Source organism: Lithobates pipiens, unplaced genomic scaffold (assembly GCF_037356315.1).
Source record: "Lithobates pipiens isolate NorthernLeopardFrog02 unplaced genomic scaffold, aLitPip1_a1.2 Scaffold_18, whole genome shotgun sequence".
In the NCBI taxonomy this organism is placed as follows: domain Eukaryota; kingdom Metazoa; phylum Chordata; class Amphibia; order Anura; family Ranidae; genus Lithobates; species Lithobates pipiens.
Window position 1 is genome coordinate 423,230,981 of NW_027507758.1, and position 24,886 is coordinate 423,255,866.

General features: G+C 41.5%; 1 protein-coding gene across 2 annotated transcripts in view; it reads left to right on the forward strand.

Annotated features, from left to right (window-relative positions):
• BCHE (butyrylcholinesterase) overlaps positions 1 to 24,886 on the forward strand; it is a 133,736-nt gene that overhangs the window by 86,939 nt on the left and 21,911 nt on the right. For both annotated transcript variants that reach the window (XM_077488038.1, XM_077488039.1), the window contains exon 3: positions 22,370 to 22,536. In XM_077488038.1, coding sequence (XP_077344164.1) covers positions 22,370 to 22,536 — 167 coding nt within the window. The remainder of the gene's footprint in view (positions 1 to 22,369; positions 22,537 to 24,886) is intronic.

Sequence of the window (24,886 nt, forward strand, 5' to 3'; positions counted from 1 at the left end):
ACAATTCAGCAAAGTTCTAGAGTTACACACCACTTCCAAAGAATAAAATCCACTTTATTTTTCAGCACAAGTGCAGACACTCCTAATTCCCTATAAGGGGTGCAGTGCATGTTCTTTTTACAGAACAGTAAACTTGATGTTATCCTTTGGAAGTGATGTATGACTCAAGAACTTTGCTAAATTATCTGAGATCCTAACTAAAAGCTAAACTGCAACTTTATCTTTTTTTGGCCAATATCTAGCAATGCCCCTACCTTGCTGAAAGATACTACTCTGAATTTCCTGCTGTTAAAATGGGCTTCCAGATTCTGATAAACCCCCCAGCCCGCAGACCCCCACAACCACTGGCCAGGGTTGTGGGGATGAGGCCCTTGTCCTCATCAACATGGGGACAAGGTGCTTTGAGGAGTCTGTGACCCCCAAACCATCCTCCCAATGTTGAGGGCATGTGGCCTGGTACGGTTCGCTCTCTCGTCCCCCCTCTTTTCCTGCGGCCTGCCAGATAAAGGGTCTGGTGTGGATTTTTAGGGGGAACCCCACGTAATTTTTTTTTAAATTTGATGCGGGGTTCCCCTTAATATCCATACCAGACCTGAAGGGTCTGGTATGGATATTTAGGGTGAACCCCGCCCATTTTTTTAAATTTGATGCAGGGTTCCCCTTAATATCCATACCAGACCTGAAGGGCCTGGTAATTGAATTTGGGGGAACCCCACACTTTTTTTTTTTTAATCAATGACTTTCAATGAGTGTTCTCTGTATTACGGGAGCCGACAATTCATTATAGCCGCGAGTGATTTTAAATTACCTTTTTTCCTGCAGAAATGACACTTTGTGCAGGGACAGTTCTAAGCACGGGAAACATGCGCCCCTTTACAGGAATACTATAGACACCCTCAGATACAAAATTTAAAGGAATATTACACTTTTATTGTTTCACTTTAACCCTTATTAAAATCACTGCTCCCGAAAAAATGGCAGTTTTTAAAACTTTTTTTTGCATTGATACATGTCCCCTGGGCCAGGACCCAGGTCCCCAAACACTTTTTAGGACAGTAACTTGCATATTAGCCTTTACAATTAGCACTTTAGATTTCTCCCATAGACTTGTACATGGTGTTCCGTGGCTTTTTGAATTTGCCGCGAACACCCCAAATTGTTCACTGTTCGCCGAACATGAGTTTGTCTCGAACTCGAAGCTCATCCCTACTGAAGCCAAGCAGACTAAGAACATGAATTATTGGAACCATGTCCTGTGGTCTGATAAGACCAAGATAAACTTAATTTGGTTCAGATGTTGTCAAGCGTGTGTGGCATCAACCAGATGAGGAGTACCAAGAAAAGTGTGTCTCGCTTACAGTCAAGCACGGTGGTGGGAGTGTCATGATCTGGGGCTGCATGAGTGCTGCCGCCACTGGGGAGCTACAGTTCATTGAGGGAACCATGAATTCCAAGATGTACTGTGACATACTGAAGCAGGGCATGATCTTCTCCATTCAGAGACTGGGCCACAGGGCAGTATTCCAACATGATAACGACCCCAAGCACACCTCCAAGATGACCACTGCCTTGCTAAAGAAGCTGAGGGTAAAGGGGATGGACTGGCCAGGTATTTCTCCAGACCTAAACCCTATTAAGCATCCATGGGGTATCCTCAAATGGAAAGTGGAGAAGCGCAAGGTCTCTAACATCCACCAGCTCTGTGATGTCATCATGGAGGGGTAGAAGAGGACTCTGTGAAGCTCTGGTGAACATGCCCAAGAGGGTAAAGGCAGTGCTAGAAAATAATGATGGCCACACAAAATATTGACACTTTGGGGCAAATTTTCACTAAGGGGTGTACTCACTTTTGTTGCCAGCAGTTTAGACATTAATGGCTGATTGTTGAGTTATTTTGAGTGGACAGCAAATTTACACTGTACACTCACTACTCTACATTATAGTAAATGGCCATTTTATCAGTTTGGTCACATGAAAAGATATAATAAAATATTTACAAAAGTGTAAGAGGTGTACTCACTTTTGTGAGATACTGTAGATCGTTCAAAATAACATGTTATAGCAAAAAAAAAAAAAAAAAAACACAATAGACATAGGGATGAACATGGTAGGCATATAAGGAAATCCACATAGTGGTAATATAAAGAAATGTAAAAGATAAATAGTATTTATAAGCTGTATGGGGATTGCAAATTATTATGGGGCAAGGCTAGTTATCAAGCGCCATCTAGTGACCACACTAGAGATGTAAACCTTAGCAGAAATATATGTCTATACATCTCTTATCAGATGACTGTTACTTACTACAGAAGATCAATTTATAATTACATAATTTCACCATAAGGGTCTTGTTAAAAATAAATATAAAATATAAGTTAATGAGTATAATGAATTGCTTTTTTTTAATAAGCTAAGCACCTGCCCACAACCCTGCTCACCACAGTGTTCTAAATTAAAAGTGACCCTGCTCTCCCTGGGGGGTTGGTCACCCAGCATTTACCCCATCTAGGTTTCGGATGGGCAGCGATGGGCGGTGGACAGGCGTCTCCTCCTTCTCTGAATCATGTGCATCTCATCCCTTCTCCTCCTAGGCGTCTAATAGGATCTCCTGTCCTTTCAGCCAATCGAGTGATGGGTCTCACATCCCACTTACTGATTGGCCTGGGAGGAGGATCAATGTGAGAATAGAGAATATTCATTCGCTATTCTCACCCAACTCGGTACACTTGGAGTGCATTTCTCTGCGCCCTGAGCCCACCCTATTTAGAAGCCTTATTAGAGCCTCTGGTTTTAATCACATGCTTAAAAAAACACCCCGCCATTGGAATCCATGCATCCGGCGCCCCAAATGTAGATAAGGGGGCCAGATGCATGGATAGAGTGGGTGGCGTCCGTGTGCCCCTAATGGATGGGCCGCCACTGTTTGGAGGTATCCCTATCCCCCTCAAAGGTACAAAAACACACTAGAAATTCAGACTTGCTTAAAACAGCTATCAATAGAGTGAATATATTTTCACTCAACATAACTATTTAAAATGTACCTATACTTTCCTAATACAGATTAAAGGAGATTTTAATCTGTTCTCTGCACTATTCCAGAACAAGAACTTTTAGAAATACCCAGACACTCCCCCTTTCTCCCCATTTATTTGTTCATTAATAATAGGCATTTATATAGGGTCTAGAATTTAAAGAATAAGTTCACTTTTCAAAAAAAAATATATAAATGCACATCTATTCGCGGGTAACAAAATGTAAATGTATTTTTATTTTTATTTTTATTAGAAGCTTGTCCCGTGATGAGCATATCATTGGTGCAATCAGTGCAGTCTGTCAGTGTAGGTGTCTGCCTGTACCTTGTAGGGGCAGGCAGTTACTGAATGACAGGAAGGATCATTAAACTACCAGGATTGTTTAACAGCATTCTTGTAGTTCATCGAAAACTGAAGTTCTCCCATTCACAGAACTCTGTGACAGTGGGTATGCAGAGAAGATTCCTGGTCCACTGTCACAAAGGGTACTCAGGGGTGAGGGTAGGGTGTGCGTGGGCTGCTCAGTCAGTAACATATTACACCCTAAATATGGGTGTAACGTTTTACATGTTACTAGGTGAATGTATCCATAAATTATGCTTTTCATACTCTGCAGTAACATTCACATAAGTACCTTCTCTCAAGGAGCCAGTCATTTAAGGTCCCTATCTCCCATGCATGCATACATACATACATACACTAAGGCCAATTTAGACTGGAATCAATTAACCTACTAGGATGTCTTCAGAGAGTGTGAGAAAACCAAAGGACATGCAAAAGTCCATACAGAATAGAATCTTCAATGGGATTTTAACTGAGGAACTCAGTAATGCAAGGCAAAAGTGCTAACCACTAAGCCACCATGCTGCCCTTTTGGGTGCTGCCTTGGTGGTCAGTTGACAGCTTCAAGTGCTGTCACATCATGGTGGAGGAGAGGTCGTGCAGGTTTTGTCTTTCATAAATTTGAAAATTGTACCCAGACTATATACTGCACTGGCAAGGGTTAAGCTTGGTTAGAGGGTACTAGGAAAATAGATATACCTTGACCATGAGTTCTCTTATAAAGTGAACCTGTTATATTGCCTGATAAGCAAAAATAATTTCAATTTAAAGGTTGTCCAGTCATACCTTTATGGTGGAATTAATTTCATTATCCTTGTGTATCACATGAAACACATTTTGGGAAAACTAATCAAACTCTTGAATTAAAATGGGCAATAATCATTTTACAGTATTCTGAAAGAGATGACAGACAAGAGGACAAACCATTCACTACAGAAAGCTTAATGTTACCAGTTCTACCTGGCGTAATAGCACATAACAAATTCCAATCATCCCAGGAATGTCCATCTTTGTCAAGAATCCTCAAAAGATGTATAGTCTTGGCATGATGCAGTGCTGCTAGCGCCCTGAGATTAACAGCTTGATCCAGCACAATCCAATCATATTATGTTGCCAGCAACATATGGCCAAACATGTCTTACACACACATTTATATTCCATAAACATTACTTTGATCCAATTAAATGTAAAATGTAGTATACTCATTTTATATATATATATATATATATATATATATATATATATATATATATATATATATATATATATATATATATATATATATATATATATATATATATATATATATATATATATATATTTCAGATTGTTTTTAGCCAGCGCTCAGCTGATAGTTGAACAGAGCATTAGCTGTTTCTGATTCTATGAGGAAGATCTTTTGTAATGTTGCTGCTTTTAATTTAACCACTTAACGACTGCGCCACACCCGAATGACGCCTACAGTGTGACTTGATAATTCTGGGAGGGCGTACATTCATGTCCTCCCAGAATCACGCTCCTACACGCCCCCTGGGGCATGCATCCGGGAATATTCGTGATCACGCATAATGGTAAATGGGCATTGATAGCGGGCATTTACCATGTGATCGCTCTGTCAAATGATGGAGAGATCAGTTGTAAAAAAAACTGTCATCATGTCCAGTTCCTCGCTCCCCTCTCTGTACCGATAGGTACAGTGTGAGCGGAGAGGGGAGAGATCAGGTGCTGCAGCGCTGTGGGCGACAATTCCAGCCTCATCCAGCCATCCATCCTCAGCCATCCATCCCTAATCAGCAGTATTCATCCATGCTCAGCCATCCATCCCTAATCAGCAATACTTATCCATGCTCATCCATCCATCCATACTCAGCAATACTCTTCCATCCATCCATACTCAGCAATACTCATCCATCCATGCTGAGCCATCCATCCATACTCAGTCATCTTATCCACCCCATCCATATCCAGTCATACTCAGCCATACCCAGCCATACTCAGCCTCACCCAGCCATACCCAGCCATACCCAGTCATATGCAGCCATACCTAGTCATACCCAGCCATACCCAGCAATACTCAGCCATACCCAGCAATACTCAGCCATATCCAGACGTACCCAGCCATACCCAGACGTACCCAGCCATACTCAGCCGTAGCCAGCCATCCCATCCATACTCAGCCATACTCAGCCGTATACAGCAGTATTCAGCCATACTCATTCATGTTCAGTCATCCCATCCATACTCAGCCATACCCAGATGTACCCAGCCATACTCAGCCATAGCCAGCCATCCCATCCATACTCAGCCATACTCAGCCATATCCGGCTGTATTCAGCCATACTCATTCATGTTCAGTCATCCCATCCATACTCAGCCATTCCCATCCACGGATCATCCATCCCCATTCATGCTTATCCATGTCACGTCAGTTCTCATCTATGCCCAGGGCCGCTGATAGAAATCATGGGGCCCCGTACAGCCTACCTGACGGGGCCCCCTTCAGCTCCACCCTGTTTTCTCCCCTGGTCCCTCCTCCAGCCCCACCCCTCCCCAGATGGTCAGAGACTGCAGATATAGTACAGGAGATGGTCAGAGACTGCAGACATTCCACAGGAGATGGTCAGAGACTTTAGACATGGTACAGGAGATGATCAGAGACTGCAGACATACTACAGGAGATGATCAGAGACTGCAGACATACCACAGGAGATGGTCAGAGACTGCAGACATACCACAGGAGATGGTCAGAGACTGCAGACATAGTACAGGAGATGATCAGAGACTGCAGACATAGTACAGGAGAGGGTCAGAGACTGCAGACATAGTACAGGAGATGGTCAGAGACTGCATACATACTATAGGAGATGATCGGAGACTGCAGACATAGTACAGGAGATGATCGGAGACTGCAGACATAGTACAGGAGATGATCAGAGACTGCAGACATGGTACAGGAGATGATCAGAGACTGCAGACATGGTACAGGAGATGATCAGAGACTGCAGACATGGTACAGGAGATGATCAGAGACTGCAGACATGGTACAGGAGATGATCAGAGACTGCAGACATGGTACAGGAGATGATCAGAGACTGCAGACATAGTACAGGAGATGATCAGAGACTGCAGACATAGTACAGGAGATGATCAGAGACTGCAGACATAGTACAGGAGACAGTTAGGGATTGCAGACATAGTACAGGAGATGATCAGAGACTGCATACATAATACAGGAGATGATCAGAGACTGCAGACATGGTACAGGAGATGATCAGAGACTGCAGACATGGTACAGGAGATGATCAGAGACTGCAGACATGGTACAGGAGATGATCAGAGACTGCAGACATAGTACAGGAGAGGGTCAGAGACTGCAGACATAGTACAGGAGATGATCAGAGACTGCAGACATAGTACAGGAGATGATCAGAGACTGCAGACATGGTACAGAAGATGATCAGAGACTGCAGACATGGTACAGGAGATGATCAGAGACTGCAGACATGGTACAGGAGATGATCAGAGACTGCAGACATGGTACAGGAGATGATCAGAGACTGCAGACATGGTACAGGAGATGATCAGAGACTGCAGACATAGTACAGGAGACAGTTAGGGATTGCAGACATAGTACAGGAGATGATCAGAGACTGCAGACATAGTACAGGAGATGATCAGAGACTGCAGACATGGTACAGGAGATGATCAGAGACTGCAGACATGGTACAGGAGATGATCAGAGACTGCAGACATGGTACAGGAGATGATCAGAGACTGCAGACATAGTACAGGAGAGGGTCAGAGACTGCAGACATAGTACAGGAGATGATCAGAGACTGCAGACATAGTACAGGAGATGATCAGAGACTGCAGACATGGTACAGAAGATGATCAGAGACTGCAGACATGGTACAGGAGATGATCAGAGACTGCAGACATGGTACAGGAGATGATCAGAGACTGCAGACATGGTACAGGAGATGATCAGAGACTGCAGACATGGTACAGGAGATGATCAGAGACTGCAGACATAGTACAGGAGACAGTTAGGGATTGCAGACATAGTACAGGAGATGATCAGAGACTGCAGACATAGTACAGGAGATGATCAGAGACTGCAGACATGGTACAGGAGATGATCAGAGACTGCAGACATGGTACAGGAGATGATCAGAGACTGCAGACATGGTACAGGAGATGATCAGAGACTGCAGACATAGTACAGGAGAGGGTCAGAGACTGCAGACATAGTACAGGAGATGATCAGAGACTGCAGACATAGTACAGGAGATGATCAGAGACTGCAGACATGGTACAGAAGATGATCAGAGACTGCAGACATGGTACAGGAGATGATCAGAGACTGCAGACATGGTACAGGAGATGATCAGAGACTGCAGACATGGTACAGGAGATGATCAGAGACTGCAGACATGGTACAGGAGATGATCAGAGACTGCAGACATAGTACAGGAGACAGTTAGGGATTGCAGACATAGTACAGGAGATGATCAGAGACTGCATACATAATACAGGAGATGGTTAGGGATCGCAGACATGATTGATTCAGGAGATGGTCAGAGACTCCGTTTATGGCTGAACCCAGTGTACAAGTATATAGTATCACAGGGCTGATCCACTCTATTTAAACCACCTCTGCAAGATCAAGTCAGTGATTTTCCTTTGAAAGTACAACCAAGTGACAGAAGACAGCTTCACATACAATTTCCAAAATACTAATTTTCTTACAAACAGTGAACTGGTCAGGATTACTGAGGACAGTAACCAGTTAATGGGTCTGTGAAGCTTCTAGCCTGATTTAGAAGTAAATCCTTCTCCAAAAAAGAATTAAAATATCAAACAATCTGTGCAGCACACAGAGCTCTGGCTAAATAGTTGATTATAAGCTGAAATGGTTAAAAGCTGCTACAGAGTCTTCCAGGAATCTTATCAGTGTGATCAGACAATGTGCAGGTCAGGTTAGGCAGATAAAAAAAAAAAGTAACCAGCAAGACAAGAGGGAGGGGAGGCTGAACGATAACCTGTACACTGGCTAATCCCACGGAAGACACTGCAGCCAGCCAGTTACGTGTAACTGTGCTCCAGACGATCCTGTTTCCTGCAGAACTTGTATTGCTGTAGTCATACCTCCTTGTGTCTCCCTCCTGGCTCTCCCCCATTCAGCCCCACTCCAGCATTGTTTACAGTTAAAGGTGAGCGGGCTGAAGAAGGGGAGGGCTACACTTTTTTTTTTTTTAATTAGTTACTATGCATTCTTTCATCCCTGTTTATATTGCCTGGGCCCCCCCCTGGTGGCCAGGCCCGGTACAACAGGGCCAGTCTTACTGGCTTATCAGCGGCCCTGTCTATGCCCCATCCATGCAAAAGTGTAATTTAGGTAATCAAATTAGATTTGAAACTTATGCCCTTAGTACACCTGATTGTGCTCCCTGAATATTACTTTTTTGGCATACTTTAAAAAAAAAACTATTGTTATTTGACAAAATGGTAGCACAGATTAAAGACATAGACAGATAAAGACATATAAGTCATTCCATGTGACTGAAAAGTATATATCAATGACTAACCAGCTGTCCAAGATCCAACTGCACTCAATTTCCCCAATATAGTAGTAAATAGGATAACCTATACAGGTACAATCCTAAAATAGTAAGGGGTTAATGGAGGCCAAACTGGAATATATCAATTCTACTTTTCGTTTGTTCAAAAAATGTGCTTGACTAGTTTTGCGCTCAGAACGCACCTTTACTGGAGCTAGGTAATAAAGATGCAAAGAGAGCAGAATGACAAAGTATTAGTCTAGTATTTAAGCAAAAAAAAAAAACATAAATATAATATGTGAACAATTTAATTTACTTACATATAGCATAAAAAAATGTTGTCATTGAAGCAAAAGGCTAAGTGGTCAGAGATTCCAAGAGCGAGCACTGGGTCATACAAGGCAGCTATGGGGGAGCAATGCATGAGGGAACAGCACCACAGTCTAGTGGACAGTGAAATAGAGAAAGTAAGTGATAGTGTGCTTAATTAAGATGAATGACTAGTTAAAATGGTATTTATACCTACCTATAATAAACAGAGGTTGCATACGGGATGGGTAATTTCCATTGCAATATATCAGGTGGATATTCACATCTTTTGGTTTTCTAGTATATCACTCTGTACATATATGATAGATAAAGATTTTTAGTAACTAGTTTGTGGAGAGGATACAAAAACAGGGGATTTTCTCGGATGTTTGAATACACTCACCGGGGACTGGTTATCTAATCAGGGCCGTGAACAAGTATTCATACCCCTTGAAATTTTCCGCATTATGTAATGTTCAACCAAAAACGTAAATGTATTTTATTGGGATTTTATGTGATAGACATAGAAAAGTAAAAAGTAACTGGTTATCTATTTATTTTGACATATGTTTTTTCTGGACTCGTTGCCCTTTAAAGTCCCGCCAGAGGGTTCTTTGTTGTTTTCTATGTCTTACATTAGGGATGTGAGCAATGCCTCCTATACCCCACTATAATTGAATGAATTAATCTTTTATGTGATAGACCAACACAAAGTAGTACATAATTGTTAAGTGGAAGAAAAATGATAAATGGTTTTCAAATTTTTTTATAACTAAATATCTGAAAAGTGTGGCATGCATTTGTATTCAGCCCCCTGAGTAAACACTTTGTAGAACCACCTTTTGATGCAATTACAGCCGCAAGTTTTTTTGGGGATGTCTCCTCCAGCTTTGCACATCTAGAGTGATATTTTTGCCCATTCTTTGCAAAATAGCTAAAGCTCTGTCAGACTGGATGCCAAGACTTAGCCGCCTGACAAGTCGCGCTCCATGCATTGCAATAGAACCGTTCTAATAGGAGCGACTGAAGTCAAGTCAAGAAAAAGGTTCCTGTACTACTTTGGAGTGACTTCAAAGTGGCTTGCTTTAACATCTATACAGAAGTTGTTTTGCAAGCTGCATTGAAGTCGCACTGTAAGGGGCGGCTTTTAAGCGGTCCCGGTGTGAACCTTCACTAAGACCAGGGTATTGTTTTTTTAAGTACTGCCAGATGATTTTGAAAATACTTATTGATTGAGTGTGTAGAACCATCAGATAGGCCCCTTCTTTGATAGGAAGACCCCCTCCTTTGCAGTTACATCACTGCAGTGTTGTCACCTTTGGTACTGCTGGAACTGCTTGAGTGATGTTGACACTGTTGAAAACATCAGTAAAGCCTCATGCACACAAGCTGAATGTCAGGGTGGCATCCGCCGGTTCAAATGAAACCGGACAATATTCAGCCCATGTTTACTGCAGTCGGTCTCACAGAAGCTGGACTTTCATCAGAACACAATAGAACAGCAGGAGATATTGATGTACTAATGTTGGATAGTTAGTACAGCAGCTCCTCTTGAGATGTCAATTTTTTTGTTCATCCCTGCTGGGTTGAAAAAAAACACAGGATCTGATCATCATGGATCAACATTTGATACATGTATATTAATGCAGCAAACCTTCTTACAGTCTTCTTCAGTTTGACATACAATGGTATGAATACTAGTGGGAACACAGGGGTTGATTTACTAAAGGCAAATAGACTGTGCAGTTTGCAAGAGCAGTTTCTCCAGAGCTTAGTGAATGAGCAGAATCTCTGCTTACTTCCATCATCTAATCACGTGGCAGCAAAAATCCTGTTTTTCTTATTTTTCTTGCCCAATAACTGATGCCCTTTAATCGAATTACAGAATGAATTCCTACAGTCTTAAAACAAAACCTATAAATTAATATATTTTACCCATGCTATGGAAATATAGTGCTATATTCTGGTGTTACCTTATTCTATAATGGATAATCAGTGAGACAAAAATAAAGTAAAAGAATGAGTAAATTTGTGAACCATAAACAAAGTAAATAAATTCAATAAAATGCAATAAATGTGAATTATTGAGCTGCTGCTGTTATAGAGGTTACAGAAAACCCTAGCACTGCCCACGAAAAATCCCTTAACTCTATAACCTTATAACCTGTGGATGCATTCAATATAAGCCCACAAGCAAATAGTACATATAACTTATAAGTGAGCAATAGGTGCAATTCAAAGTGCAATAGTGCAAAGTTCTCTTTTAAGAGTGCTCTATCCAAAGTCCTGTGCTCCCCTCCTGTGAGTCCCCACTCACCGACTGTTACTGACTCCTAGAGTCAAAATAGCATTAGATGGCACTTCTCTTTCCTCTTCCTTCCTCCTGATAGTGGAGGAGCGTTTATGGGAGTCATTGTGATTTACAATTGTTTTTACAAGTCAGTGTAATGGAGATGCTTTTAACTACCTCAATATAGGGCACTTACATCCCCTTCCTCCTTACACATATATTCTGATCGGGAAGTTCTGCAAATCGTTGGGAAAATAAATGTATCACTGGGTGAATTTTATATAACTTGTCATAATTTGAATGATTGCGGGGAGGGCACTGGGTGTTGTCGCTGAAATGAAGAAAGCGCATAATCATCTTGTATCAGCAGAATAAATGGGCAGTTGGTGGATGTGGTTGGTGGACCAATAGGCATGTCCTTCATTCTTTTTATAAGCCCCATGTTTATAGTGAGGCCCATAAACAATTTGAACTCCTCCAAATTCAGATCTCTCCACTCAAATTGACAGCCATATGATGATTGGGGGTTGTTGGCAATATACTGCCAGGCATATAAATTGGTCTGGATTGGTACTGTACATTTGTTGGCCTATTGCTGGTGGCAGCGCTGGTACTGGGCCTGGGAATTTGTTCTTGGGGCCTATTACTGGTGGCAGCGCTGGTACTGGGAATATAATCCTCATTGCTGGTGGCTGCCTGGTTTCCAGAATGCCGTGCCCTTTTAGGAGGGACCCATTCTTCCTCCGAATCATTTGCAGATTCACTATTCTCAATCGGTTCAAATGCAAAATTTGATTTGGAATCAGAATTGGAATCAGATGAGAACTCCCATCAGTCGTGGAGAGGATCTGGAAGGCCTCCTCACTAGTATATAATATTTTGGACATGACGCTGATGGCTGTGTGACAGGTGGCAGGTGATGGTCACTGATGGGCTGTGCGATGGGTGGCAGGTGACGTTCACTGATAGGTGATGACAGTGTGACGGGCGATGGTCACTGATGGGTGACAGGCCACAGACAGTGACAGGTGATGGTCACAGACGGGTGACAGGCCACATTCACTGATGGGTGATGGGTGCACCGCTGATGGTCACTGATGGGTGACTGGTGACAGGGCACATTCACTAATGGGTAATGGGTGCACCGCTGATGGTCACTGATGGGTGATGGATGACAGGCTATGGTCACTGATGGGTGATGGGTGCGCTGCTCACAGTCACTGATGGGTGACGGGTGATGGGTGACAGAGCAGGTCACTGATGGGTGAGGGGTGCACCGTTGATGGTGACTGATGGCAGTCTCTTATGTGACAGGTGCACTTTATGGGGTGACTGTGATGACTGTTGGGTGACAGATGACAATGAGGGAGCGATGGAAATGGTGTGTGAGGAGGGAAGAGCCAGTAACAGACGCCCGCCCAGAATGGTGACCGCTGGGCATCCACAATCACTCATGACAGAGCGAGAGCTGGGATCTCTGTGTAAACACACAAATCCTGGTTCTTTCAGGGGAGAGGAGACAAATTGTGTGTTCATACTAAGTATGAACACAGATTTCTCTCTCAACCTAGTCAGTCCCACCCCCCCACAGTTATACCACACCTAGAGAACACAGTTAACCCATTGATCGCCCCCTAGTGTTAACACCTTCCCTGCCAGTGACATTTATACAGTAATCAGTACATTTTTATAGCAATGATCACTGTATAATTGTCAATGGTCCCAAAAATGTGTCAAAAGTATCCAATTTGTCCACCGCAATATTGCAGTCCCAATAAAAATCGCAAATCCCACCATTTTTAAAGTTAACAAAATAAATAAATAATAAAAATGCCATAAATCTATCCCCTATTTTGTAGACACTATAACTTTTGCTCAAACCAATCAATATGCACTTAATCAATATATACGCTTATTGCAGTTTTTTTTACCAAAAATATGTAGAAGAATACACTTCAGCCTAAACTGAGGAATTTTTTTTTTAAATGTTGGCTATTTATTATAGCAAAAAGTAAAAGATAATGTGTTTTTTTCAAAGTTGTTTGTTTATAGCACAAAAAATAAAAACCAAGGTGAACAAATGCCATCAAAAGAAAGCTCTATTTGTGGGAAAAAAAGGACGTCAATTTTGTTTTGGTACACTGCCACACGACCTCGCAATTGTCCGTTAAAGCAAAGCAGTGCCGTATCATAAAAAATGAGCATTGAGCAGCCAAATCTTCCGGGACTGAAGTGGTTCAATAAAAGCTGTATTGTGCTGATGTGGGGCCCATCTTTTGTCCCCTTGTATAGCATCTGAGGTATGTGGATTTCAAACAATACAACTTAGGGACCATATTTGTATCTCTATATTTTAAATAAAGCTTTTGGAAAAAAAATACAACTGAAGGAGAGTACTGGAAGAGTTGAGCAGTGAAGAAGAGGTGTAGCTGATTATTCCTGCAAAGACCTGGGAGGGTAATATCCATAAGCTCATGGAGACTTTGTAGCTGAAAAGCACAGAGTTAAAGACATGTGGTGATTGTAAGAAAGTACAGAGTATTGCCTGAAGCACTAAATAAGCATAGCAGCTGCACTGGAGCACTTTTTTTTATGAAGCACCTTATGACAAATTTTGGAAGCACTTTAATACAAATTACCGGTATTTGTTTGAAGCACTTTAAAATTAGTTTTGGGACTTTTTGTTGTTTTACTATATTTTTGCACATGATTTAAATAATTTCACATATTCATCTTTTGTTGTAAATGGACTGATAATGTTTTAGGACAGCGCTGTACATGGAGTAAGATAAAAACAGGAATCACAACAATGTGTAACAAATAATAAAGTCCAAAGACCACCACCGAATTCTTCAATCCAAGTGAAAGTGGAGTATTCTTAATTGTTGTGAGGAATAAGTGCTATCTTCCACTGTTAATTAGCCAAACTTCCTACTCACCAGACCACCATGACTGACCGCCGCCATCTATCTGGAGCGCAGTCGGCATGCCTGCTCATTTTTATGGGCTGATCTAAGTTTACTGAACTGCAAGTGCTGCATGTATTCATGGAATAAATTTGCCACATAATACATTATGATGAGTCTTTTCTTCTGCCTTTGATTTATGTTAACATTATTGTTGGTGGACTTACCATATTATACTGGAGGATACATCTTAATTTAGAAGAATTTGGTGGTGGTCTATGGACTTTATTATTTGTTACACATAGCAGTCTTGAATCCCCTACTCAAGCTTCAGTGAAATGTTGCTGCTTTTTTCCTTTGGTACTCATATTTAAAAAAGAATATGTGAACACCTCATAAATGCCACCTCAGATGTCCATGCCTGAGAATACCCAAATCTCACCAGTGGAATTCCTGAGAGATCTAGGAAGCCAGTAGGTAATTTAACTCTAATTTATTTCCTAATATTTTCCATTAAAAAATGAAATATGTTTTGGCCAGACTAATCCTCATTTTGTAAAGTGCCTTCAGTGTGTGAGTCATGGAAGAGGTCCATGAAGACTACTGTTCATCATGTTGCATTTACAGTAAAGATAGCACAACTTTTGTCTTGGAAGCAAAATATATAATAAACATTTCATAGGAAAGAACATTCTGAATATGATGTTGCAACCTCTCTCCTGGAAAGAGAATGAAGAACTTCACACTGTAATACACAAGGTACTAATTGTTACCGAGCAGGCAGGAAATATTAATCATAATGTAGTTTTAATTATTAATCAGAGGTACGATAAACTATCGCAGTCTACAAATTATTGTACTTTATTCCTGGCACTTTTTGTTAATTACCTAACACATATCTAAAACATCAATTATTAATTACTATGCCATTTTCTAGAAAAAATAACAAACTCAACCAAATATTTCTTCTTATCCTAATACAAAATGCAGATTTATCATATTCCCACAGCTATTATATGAACCATAGAAATTACTAAATAACAAAAAGTAAATTGTTGACACTTTAAATTATAATCAGAGATTATTGTGTTTTTTTGTTTGTTTTTTTCTTTATTTTAGGAAAATATGTATCATAATCACAGTTATAAAAAAAAGTGTAGGTAACAACATTAACATATTAACTCTCTCTATTCATAGTGATACTTTGTACAGTGCTTCACAAGTCTCCTGAGGAAGCCATCTAATTATAAACCATGTTGAGCTGAAACTACTGTACATACAGTATACCCCGACTGCATGAAATTTGTGATGGTGTTTTTTTTTTTTTTTTTTTTATAAATTATTGTTTTTAACCACTAGGCGTCCGCAATATAGCCGAAATATGGCTGCAGCATGGATGGCAATTGCCAGGAAGCCGTCCCTGAATGCCCTCCTGTTTACTTCTGCAGTGTGCGCTCCCGCGAGCGCGCATCAGGGAAGTTCTGTGCTGGCCGTGTCTCTTGGACACAGCCAGTCACAGATTGCTGTAAATGGCCAATCACAGCGGCCATTTACAGCGCGATTGGCGTGTCCAATGAGAGATGATCTCATATGTAAACACTCCTCACACAGAGACAGCGTGTGAGGAAGGAGAGATGAACCGCTGCAGCGGTGAGTGCAAAAACCAAAAAAACAAACAAAATAAAGTGCCATCTGTCTCCACTGTCATGTGTCCCCACTGCCACCTGTCCCCACTGCCACCTGTCCTCAGTGATACCTGTCCCCAGTGACACCTGTCAGTGCCACCTGTCCCCAGTGCCACCTATAAGTGCCATCTGTCCCCAGTGCCACGTATAAGTGCATCTGTCATCAGTGCCACATCAGTGCCATGCGTCGTCAGTGCCACATAGTGCCATCTGTCATAAGTGCCACATATTAGTGCCATCTGTCATCAGTGCCATGTATCAGTGCCATCTGTCATCAGTGCCACCTGTCAGTGTCACGTGCCATCTGTTATCAGTGTCACATTTCGTTAGTGCCATCTGTCATCAGTGCCACGTATTATAGCCATCTGTCATCAGTGCCATGTATTAGTGCCACATGTAATCAGTGGCACATATAAGTGCCATCTGTCATCAGTGCCATGTTTCATCAGTGCCACATATTAGTGCCATCTGTCATCAGTGTCACGTGTCATCAGTGCCACGTATTAGTGCCATCTGTCATCAGTGCCACATCAGTGTCATGTATCATCAGTGCCACGTATCAGTGCCATCTGTCATCAGTGTCACGTGTCATTGTCCTGGTGCTCCAGGTCCTTCAAAAGTGTAATAGGTAGTCAACAAGTTAGATGTGTAATTTATGCTCCTAGAACATGTGATGGTGCTCCCTGCATGTTGGGCCTCTCTATGTGGCCAGGATGTGGAAAAGTCCCACACATGTGGTATCGTGATACTCAGGAGGAGTAGCAGAATATATTTTGGGGCATTATTTGTGGTATGCACATGCCATGTGAGAGTAATAACCTATTACAATGACAATAATTTTGTGGAAAAAAAACAATTTTCCAAAGAATTGTGGGGAAAAATGACAACATCAAAAACCTTACCATGCATCTTACTAAATACCTTGGAATGTCTACTTTCAAAAAAGGGTCACTTTCCTGACTTATAATTATAAAATAATTTGGGTACAGTGTTGCATGGCTGAGTAATTGTCATTCAAAGTGTGAGAGCGCTGAAAGATGAAAATTGGTCTGGTCACGAGGGGGGTTTAAGTGCTCTGTTGTCAAGTGGTTAAACATTGGAATATTTACAATAAAATGTATATGATTTTATCATAATGTAGTACACTGACTTGTCTGGCACCTAAAAATACCATTTGTATATCTTTGAATATTTACATATTTTCTGGGATGTGGTGCCTGTATCCCTGTATAAGTGTAATGTCATCTACATAGCTTTATTACAATAATGTCAACTATACTCACAAATGAAGCATATACAGCAGGTGAAGCCTGTGAGAACAGTGGAGGGAGTGAGCAGCTGATAGCTGGCAGATTGTTTCAGTTTCCAGTCACACGAACCTTATACTGGGAGTGTGAGCTTATTTTATATGCCTGCTGTATATGCTTAATTTGTGAGCATGCTTTACATTATTTTAATAAAGTTGTGGTGATGATATTACACTAAAGAACAGCTGACCATAGACGATTTGAATCTTGGCAGGTTCAGCAGGAACTGACTGGAATTTGAACCATATTTTGGTAGGCTGAATGTACCCAAGTTAAAGCGGAGGTCCACTCTAAAGTGGACCTTCCGCTCATTGGAATCCTCCCCCCCTCCGGCGCCACAATTGGCACCTTTCAGGGGGAGGGGGGTGCAGGTACCTGTACAGTACAGGTATCTGCACCCACTTCCGGCGTAGATTCTGCAGAAGGTACGCCCCTTTCCGCAGAATCTACGCCCCTTTCCGAAAGTCCCCCGCTGCCTGCTGGGAAACACACGGATCCCAGAGACAGCGAGGACCATCCTTATTGCGCAGCGCAACTCGCGCATGCGCAGTAGGGAACCGGGAAATGAAGCCGAAAGGCTCCACTTCCTGATTCCCATACCCAAGATGGTGGCAGCAGCACCCGAGAGACGATCGAGAGATCGGCTTCGGGTGCCGAAATTGCGCGCGCTGGGCGGGTAAGTGTCACTATTTTAAAAGTCAGAAGCTGCAGTATTTGTAGCTGCTGGCTTTTAAAAAAACAAAACGGCGGACTCCCGGCGGACTCCCGCTTTAATGGATCGATCAACTTGGGTACAACCAGCCTGCCGGATTTTACATGCAATTATTGCATGCAGCTGTTCTAGCCGCTTCCCCCCCACCTCCAAGAATTGCATCCATCACATCTAAGAACTGGTAAAAATCTCCATTAACAGTTGTAAAATAATGTAATTATGAATATATTTCATTCAACTGGTTGCCATAACTCCGGTATCCTCTTCTTCAGAGGGCAGGCCAATTTCAGATAAAAGTGGTCTCTGTGGTGGATTCCCTGCAAGATCACTTTAATCGGTGCCGATCACCTGCTTTCCCTCCTGCTGCGCTCCAGTGTCCTCCGCCCTCTGCCGCTTACCGGAGCCACTGGCAGTGGTGGAGGTGATCGCGATTGCTCCCATCCGTGGTATGGAGGTGAGTGAGGGGAAGATGGCCCCCACCAGTCTCCATACCATTCCACCCATAGCTCTTATGCCGCGTACACACGAGCGGACTGTATGGCGTACTTAGTCCGTCATACAATCCGACGGACAGTCCGTCATACTTTCCACTGAACGGACTTGACCACACACGGATACCCAAACAGTCCGACGAAAGCTTGCGTGATGACGTGTACAGCACGTACGACGGGACTAGAAATAGGAAGTCCAATACACAGCAAAGCACCCTTCCGCCGTGTAAATCCTTTCTGGGCATGCGCCATTCTTAGTCCGTCGAACTAGCATACTGACAAGCGGATTGTCCGCTGAAACCAAAGTACGACGGACAGAATTTCGAAAAATCCGAAATTCTTAGTACGCCGGACTGCACGCTGAAAAAGTCCGCTGAAGCCCACACACGAGCGGACTGTCCGCTGAAATGTGTTTCGACTGACTAAGTACGCCATACAGTCCGCCCGTGTGTACGCGGCATTAAAGAGACTTTTTTTATTGTATTTTATATTGTATTATAGTCTTTTTGACCCAAGATCTCATATTGAAAAGGTCATGCCATGCTTTTTTTCTATTACAAGGGATGTTTACATTCCTTGTAATAGGAATAAAAGTGACAGTTTTTTTAAATAACTGTGTAAAAATAAAAAATAAAAGGATAAATAAATAAGAAAACATTTTTTTTAAACGTGCCCCGTCCCGCCAAGCTCGCGCGCAGAAGCGAACGCATACATGAGTAGCGGCTAAAAAATGGTGTTCAAACTACACACAATATCGGTAGAACCAGAGCAATAATTCTAGCCCTAGACCTCCTCTGTAACCCAAAACATGTGAGCTGTATAATTTTTTTAACGTTGCATATGGAGATTTTTAAGGGTAAAGGCTTGTCGCCATTCCACGAGCGGGCGCAACTTTGAAGCGTGACATGTTGGATATCAGTTTACTTGGCATTACATCACCTTTTGCAATATAAAAAAAAATTGGCCTAACTTTACTGTTTTATTATTATTTTTAATTCAAAAAAGTGTATTTTTTCCAAAAAAAGTGCGCTTATAAGATGGCTACGCAAATACTGTGTTACAAAAAGTATTGCAATGACCACTGATTTATTTTTCTTATTTAGTTTTTACATTTTATTTTATTTTTAAGACACAAAAACCTGACATGCGTGTTTTCTTTAGTGTTTGGTTGAAACAGGGTCAACAGGTTTTTGGTTGTTATTTAAATTGTGTGTCCACTAAAGACAACATAGATATAGGAGAAGGATTCCAAAAAATGCACCAGGTCAGTACAGCATATAGATTAGCTGTTCCTGACAGGTCATGTTTTCAGGATTCCCTTCGCTGTAGACAAGTGTTTAAATTAATGTTAATAGCTTGGTATTTATCTAATGCCGCGTACACATAATCGTACTGTCCGCCGGACAATCCGCCCATGTGTGGGCTCCGGCAGACTTTTTCTTTCCAAAAGTCCGGGGAACTTAGAAAGAAGTTTTGACTCAAAATCCACCCGTCTGTGTGCTAGTCTGCCGGACTTTTGAAATGAACGGACTTGCCCACACATGGAGAAAAGTCCGTTCATTTTGAGCGTGGCTCCAGATAGACGGGACTAGCGAAGGAAGTGAATGTCACCGCCTCCATCGGCAAGATTGACACCTCGCTACCCCCGTTACCTGGTATAGATTTAAAGGGAAAGCCCTACGCCAAAAAAAGCCCTACGCCCTGTGCCCCCTTTTCCCCAAGGGGGAAAGCGGTGGAGCCCGGATTTCTTCTTCGTCCCGCCGTCCAGGGGTCTTCTCCTGCTCTTCTCCCGCTCTTCTAGGGTCTTGTCCCGCTCTTTGGTTCTTCTGCCGGGCCTCCGCTATCTTCTTATATCAAAGAAGAAGAAGAGGCCGACGCTAGTAAAAGATCTATAAGAAGATAACGGAGGCCCGACAGAAGAACCGATGAGCGGGAAAAGACCCCAGAAGAGCGGGACAAGACCCCAGAAGAGCGAGACAAGACCCCCGGATGGCGGCAAAGAAGAAGAAAGCTGGGCCCCTCCACTAGTAAAAGAGCAGAAGATAGCGGAGGAGTCCTGCAAGAAGACCCTCCAAGATGGAAGAAGAGAAGACCACCAGAGCTGTCTAATAAATAATTTAAAAAATGGTGTTTTTTTTTTTATTTACACTTTTTTTCACCAGGTGAATGGGTAGGGGTACATCATACCCCATACTCATTCTCATAGGGTGGGGGGCGGTATCTGGGGGCCCCCTTATTAAAGGGGCTCCCATATTCCGATAAGCCCCCCGCCTGCAGACCCCGACAACCAACGGCCAGGGTTGCAGGGCCCCCTTTCCCAAAGCACCCCCCCATGTTGAGGGCACGCAGCCTGGTATGGCTCAGGAGGGGGGGTGCGCGCTCGTCCCCACCCCCTTTCTTGACTGGCCGGGCTGCGTGCTTGGATAAGGGTCTGCTATGGACTTTGGGGGGACCCCATGCCATTTTTTCAGCTTAGGGCTTCCCCTTTAAATCCATACCAGGTGACGGGGCTAACGAGGTTTCAATCTCGCTGATGGAGGCGGCGACATTGTCCTCCTTCGCTAGTTCCGTATACCTGGAGCCACGTTCAAAAAGAACGGACTTTTCTCCATGTGTGGGCAAGTTCGTTCATTTCAAAAGTCCGGCAGACTCCCGCCATAGTCCAACGGGTTGTCCGCCGGACCTAGCCCACCGGTAAAGTCCGGTCATGTGTGGGCAGGTCCACTCGTTTGGAAAGTCAAGCGTACCTCAGCTGCAAAGTCCGGCGGTTTGTCCGCCGAATTAAGTCCGCCGGATAGTCCGATCGTGTGTACGTACTATTAGAGACATTCTCAAAACATTGCTTCTTGGGGGTACTTGAGGACTGATCTAGATTGATGAAGTGGGAGTTCATCATAAACTCAAAAGGCACATAAAACGCACATAAAACAGACTAAGATAAAATTATCTGCTCCATTACAAATATCACTTCAGCATCTTGGAGAACACTGCCATGCCAAAACAACGTTTACAGACTGTATACTGCTTTAGCTTTCAAAATGACTGCATTGTATATTGATGAAAGGTACTCTTCAGAGTATAGCCACAGAAACACAGTAGAATTTGCATGTGCTGCAGGTTCAATATATATTTAAAAGCGAGATATAGGTATTTTCAAACCTTACGTCCCAGCCTACTATATGCATTTTGCTGATTTGATATGGATCTTTTGTGAAGCAATATCCAAGCATTGAATTTGCCATTTTATTTTAGACCTTGTCCCATTTGATGTTTTGCATAGAACATTAAAGAAAAAAAGAAAGAAAAAAAATTGTCAGGAACAGAAGCTTTTATTTTGAGCTTTAGGGATCTTAGCTGATTTAGTATGCAATTGACTTTCAATGTTGCTTTTCCATCTTCTTCTTGTTATAAACCAAAACAATTTATTTGGTATATATTTTCTTTTCATCAATGTGAGATTTCATTTTCTAACTGAACCAGTGCAGTTTTGTCTATCTGCATTTCTGAGCTTGATAAATAAGGCAGAGTAGACAGCAGAGTCTGCTCATTGTACTGATAAGGCCTACAAAACAGCGCAATAGTCTGAGCTTTTAATTCTGAGTGATATTACAAACATTGCTTGTGTGTTTTGAATATGGATGAGTAACCAAAGGGTTGCTGATATAAACAGTGCAATGCAAAATATGAGCAGAGTATGTAATAACAGTCGTTATGTTTGAATATCTCTCGTTTAGCAATCCAAATGGGGCACAGTCTCAGGAAAACAGATGGCCAGCGTTCACACTCGATGAACAACATTACCTTATGTTAGACACAGAAGACTCAAAGACAGATCGGAAAATGCGTGCCAAGCAGTGCAGATTCTGGAACAAATTCTATCCCAAAATCCTGCAGATAACAGGTAAATAACAAAAAATGAAATATTCTAAGTAAGAGGGAGTTTATAAAACCAACGTACCTTGAAGGTACTGAATATTGTCACAACAAGTTAATTTTGAAAGAATATACATTTCTCAAAGGCTTGTCTTGTTTAAAAATGCAAATATTCTGTTTTATAAGGAATGGAGTACTGTAGTAAAAGAAGAGAGCAGATCAGCATGAGCTCTATCACTGTTTCTCAGTGTGCCTAAAGACAAATTAAACAGTAATGACCTAAAAATTCAGATTTCTAGACTTAAGTTTTAAGATTTAACTGCTTGAGTCCAAAAAAAAGAAGAGGGAACTGGCAACAGGCTAACATTTACCTAATGTTGAAAAATGTTGAAAAACTTGAATGTAACTTTTAAGGCACAGCTAAAGAATAAGGCAAATGGAACAGTGACCTGAGATACCAAGTCCAATCGAAAACTGACTACTGATGTGAACCTTTCCCACTGGCCAGTCATCAGTGGGATATTCAGAGATGCAAAAGACTACAGCAGTGGTGGTTTGATGTCATGATGAGGGTCAGTACCAAGACTGTTCAATATCAGGCCTGGCTTTCAGCTCCTTGTTCCCAGTCTTTACTAATGAAAGAGACATGGGGGAGTAACACATGAAGCTTTAAAAATGATGAATGGAGATAGGGGTGGGATGGTTTTACTTTTGTCCAGAGATAAATGTTAGGCAAAGGCTGGCAGTGCATTGATTATAGCATGTGGCAAAGATAATTCTATTCAGACTTTCCTTACCCCTTGTCTTACATATATCATGTTGCCTACTACTAGTGGTTTCATCACTTCTATGTATCCACCAGCTTGATCATCTACCTGTGATTTCTCATATTCTTTTTGGCTTTTCTGTCAAGCTATATTTTCATATTTGTTAATATTGAGGAGTGTTCTTAAATTAGCACAAAAGACGACGTTGTGTATAATTTTATATGCAATTATTTGTGCTTGTATATTTTAAATAATGACTAATGCCATTATATATGTTATTTTTATACTTATTCCCTTATTTTTGTATTAAACCTGTTACAAGGGCAGTTTATTTTAATCAGAAGTGGAACGGAACACACTAATCTTGCTTTATTAGAGACAGGCTCATTTCTGTCTAGGATAGTCATTTCACATAGATTGATGAGGTCAGTGTTAATAAGATGCATGACTTATGATTTGATTTGTGTGACCTTATCACTAAGAAAGTAAACAGGTGGCAATAATATATCACACTGTGTCCTTCCACTGCCTTTCAGGATGTAAATTCCTCAGTGGGATTGGAGTGTTACATTGGACCGCGTTTCTATGAAGTAATTAACCAGATCAATTATGTATGGAGACATATGTTTAATGATGTTTATGTTTCTATTGTCACAGGTGTTATTATCAAGGGCTCTTTTATTATATAAAATTCCCATGGAGAGTTAAGTAGGGATAACTGCCCAAAGACATAGCCATTGCTGTGTTTATCATATTTCTTAACATCATTCCCAAAGTGTTTTACTAAAATTATATTAATTTAAAGCAAAAACAAAACATATTAATGTGGTACTTGTAACATTGCAGAAAAAGATACCCTGGAGATTTTTTTTCTTTTATACAAAAAAGAGAAAGGAAAATACAATTAAAAAACCCATTGCACCAAACAATTTACTATAACTGTATATTATGATCTAGAAAAAATAATGAAAAAACATATGAAAGAAAACCTCAGGGGAACAGCAAAAATACATGAGAGGTTTTAAGATATATAGCAAAATTCACTGGTGAAAAACAATGTTCAATGTGCAGTAAATATTCCGCAGCCATTTGTCAAATTGTTTTGGCAGTCTAACTTCAGTAAACTAATTTATTGGACACTTTTGAATTTACCATTGCTTTGTACATTGTATTACTGAACAAACCTGATGCTTGTAAAATTGACATGGTTTGCACTTTCTTGCTTCATTGGCTGCTAAAAATTAGTGAGTAATTTTTATAACAATAACTTTATTGAAATTTGGTACATGTATTGCAAAACATAATAGCCTTACAAATCAACAATTAATAATGAATCGTATACAGGTAATTGGTATAAATCTTATTAATCTTCATCCCCTTATTCCTACATCAATGTAACTAAATGCAAAGCACTCTTCTTCAAACTGGCTTATTAAGTAAGGCAGCACATATAGACCTTCCTATTATATGGCAAGTGATGGATGACTTCCACCAGATAAAATAAAGCCTCTACTTCACTTTCAGTGTTTTAATCACTGGGAGACCATCACACAGAAGAACATGTACATCTCTATGTGACATACCAGCCAGAGAATTCAGACTTAGAATAAG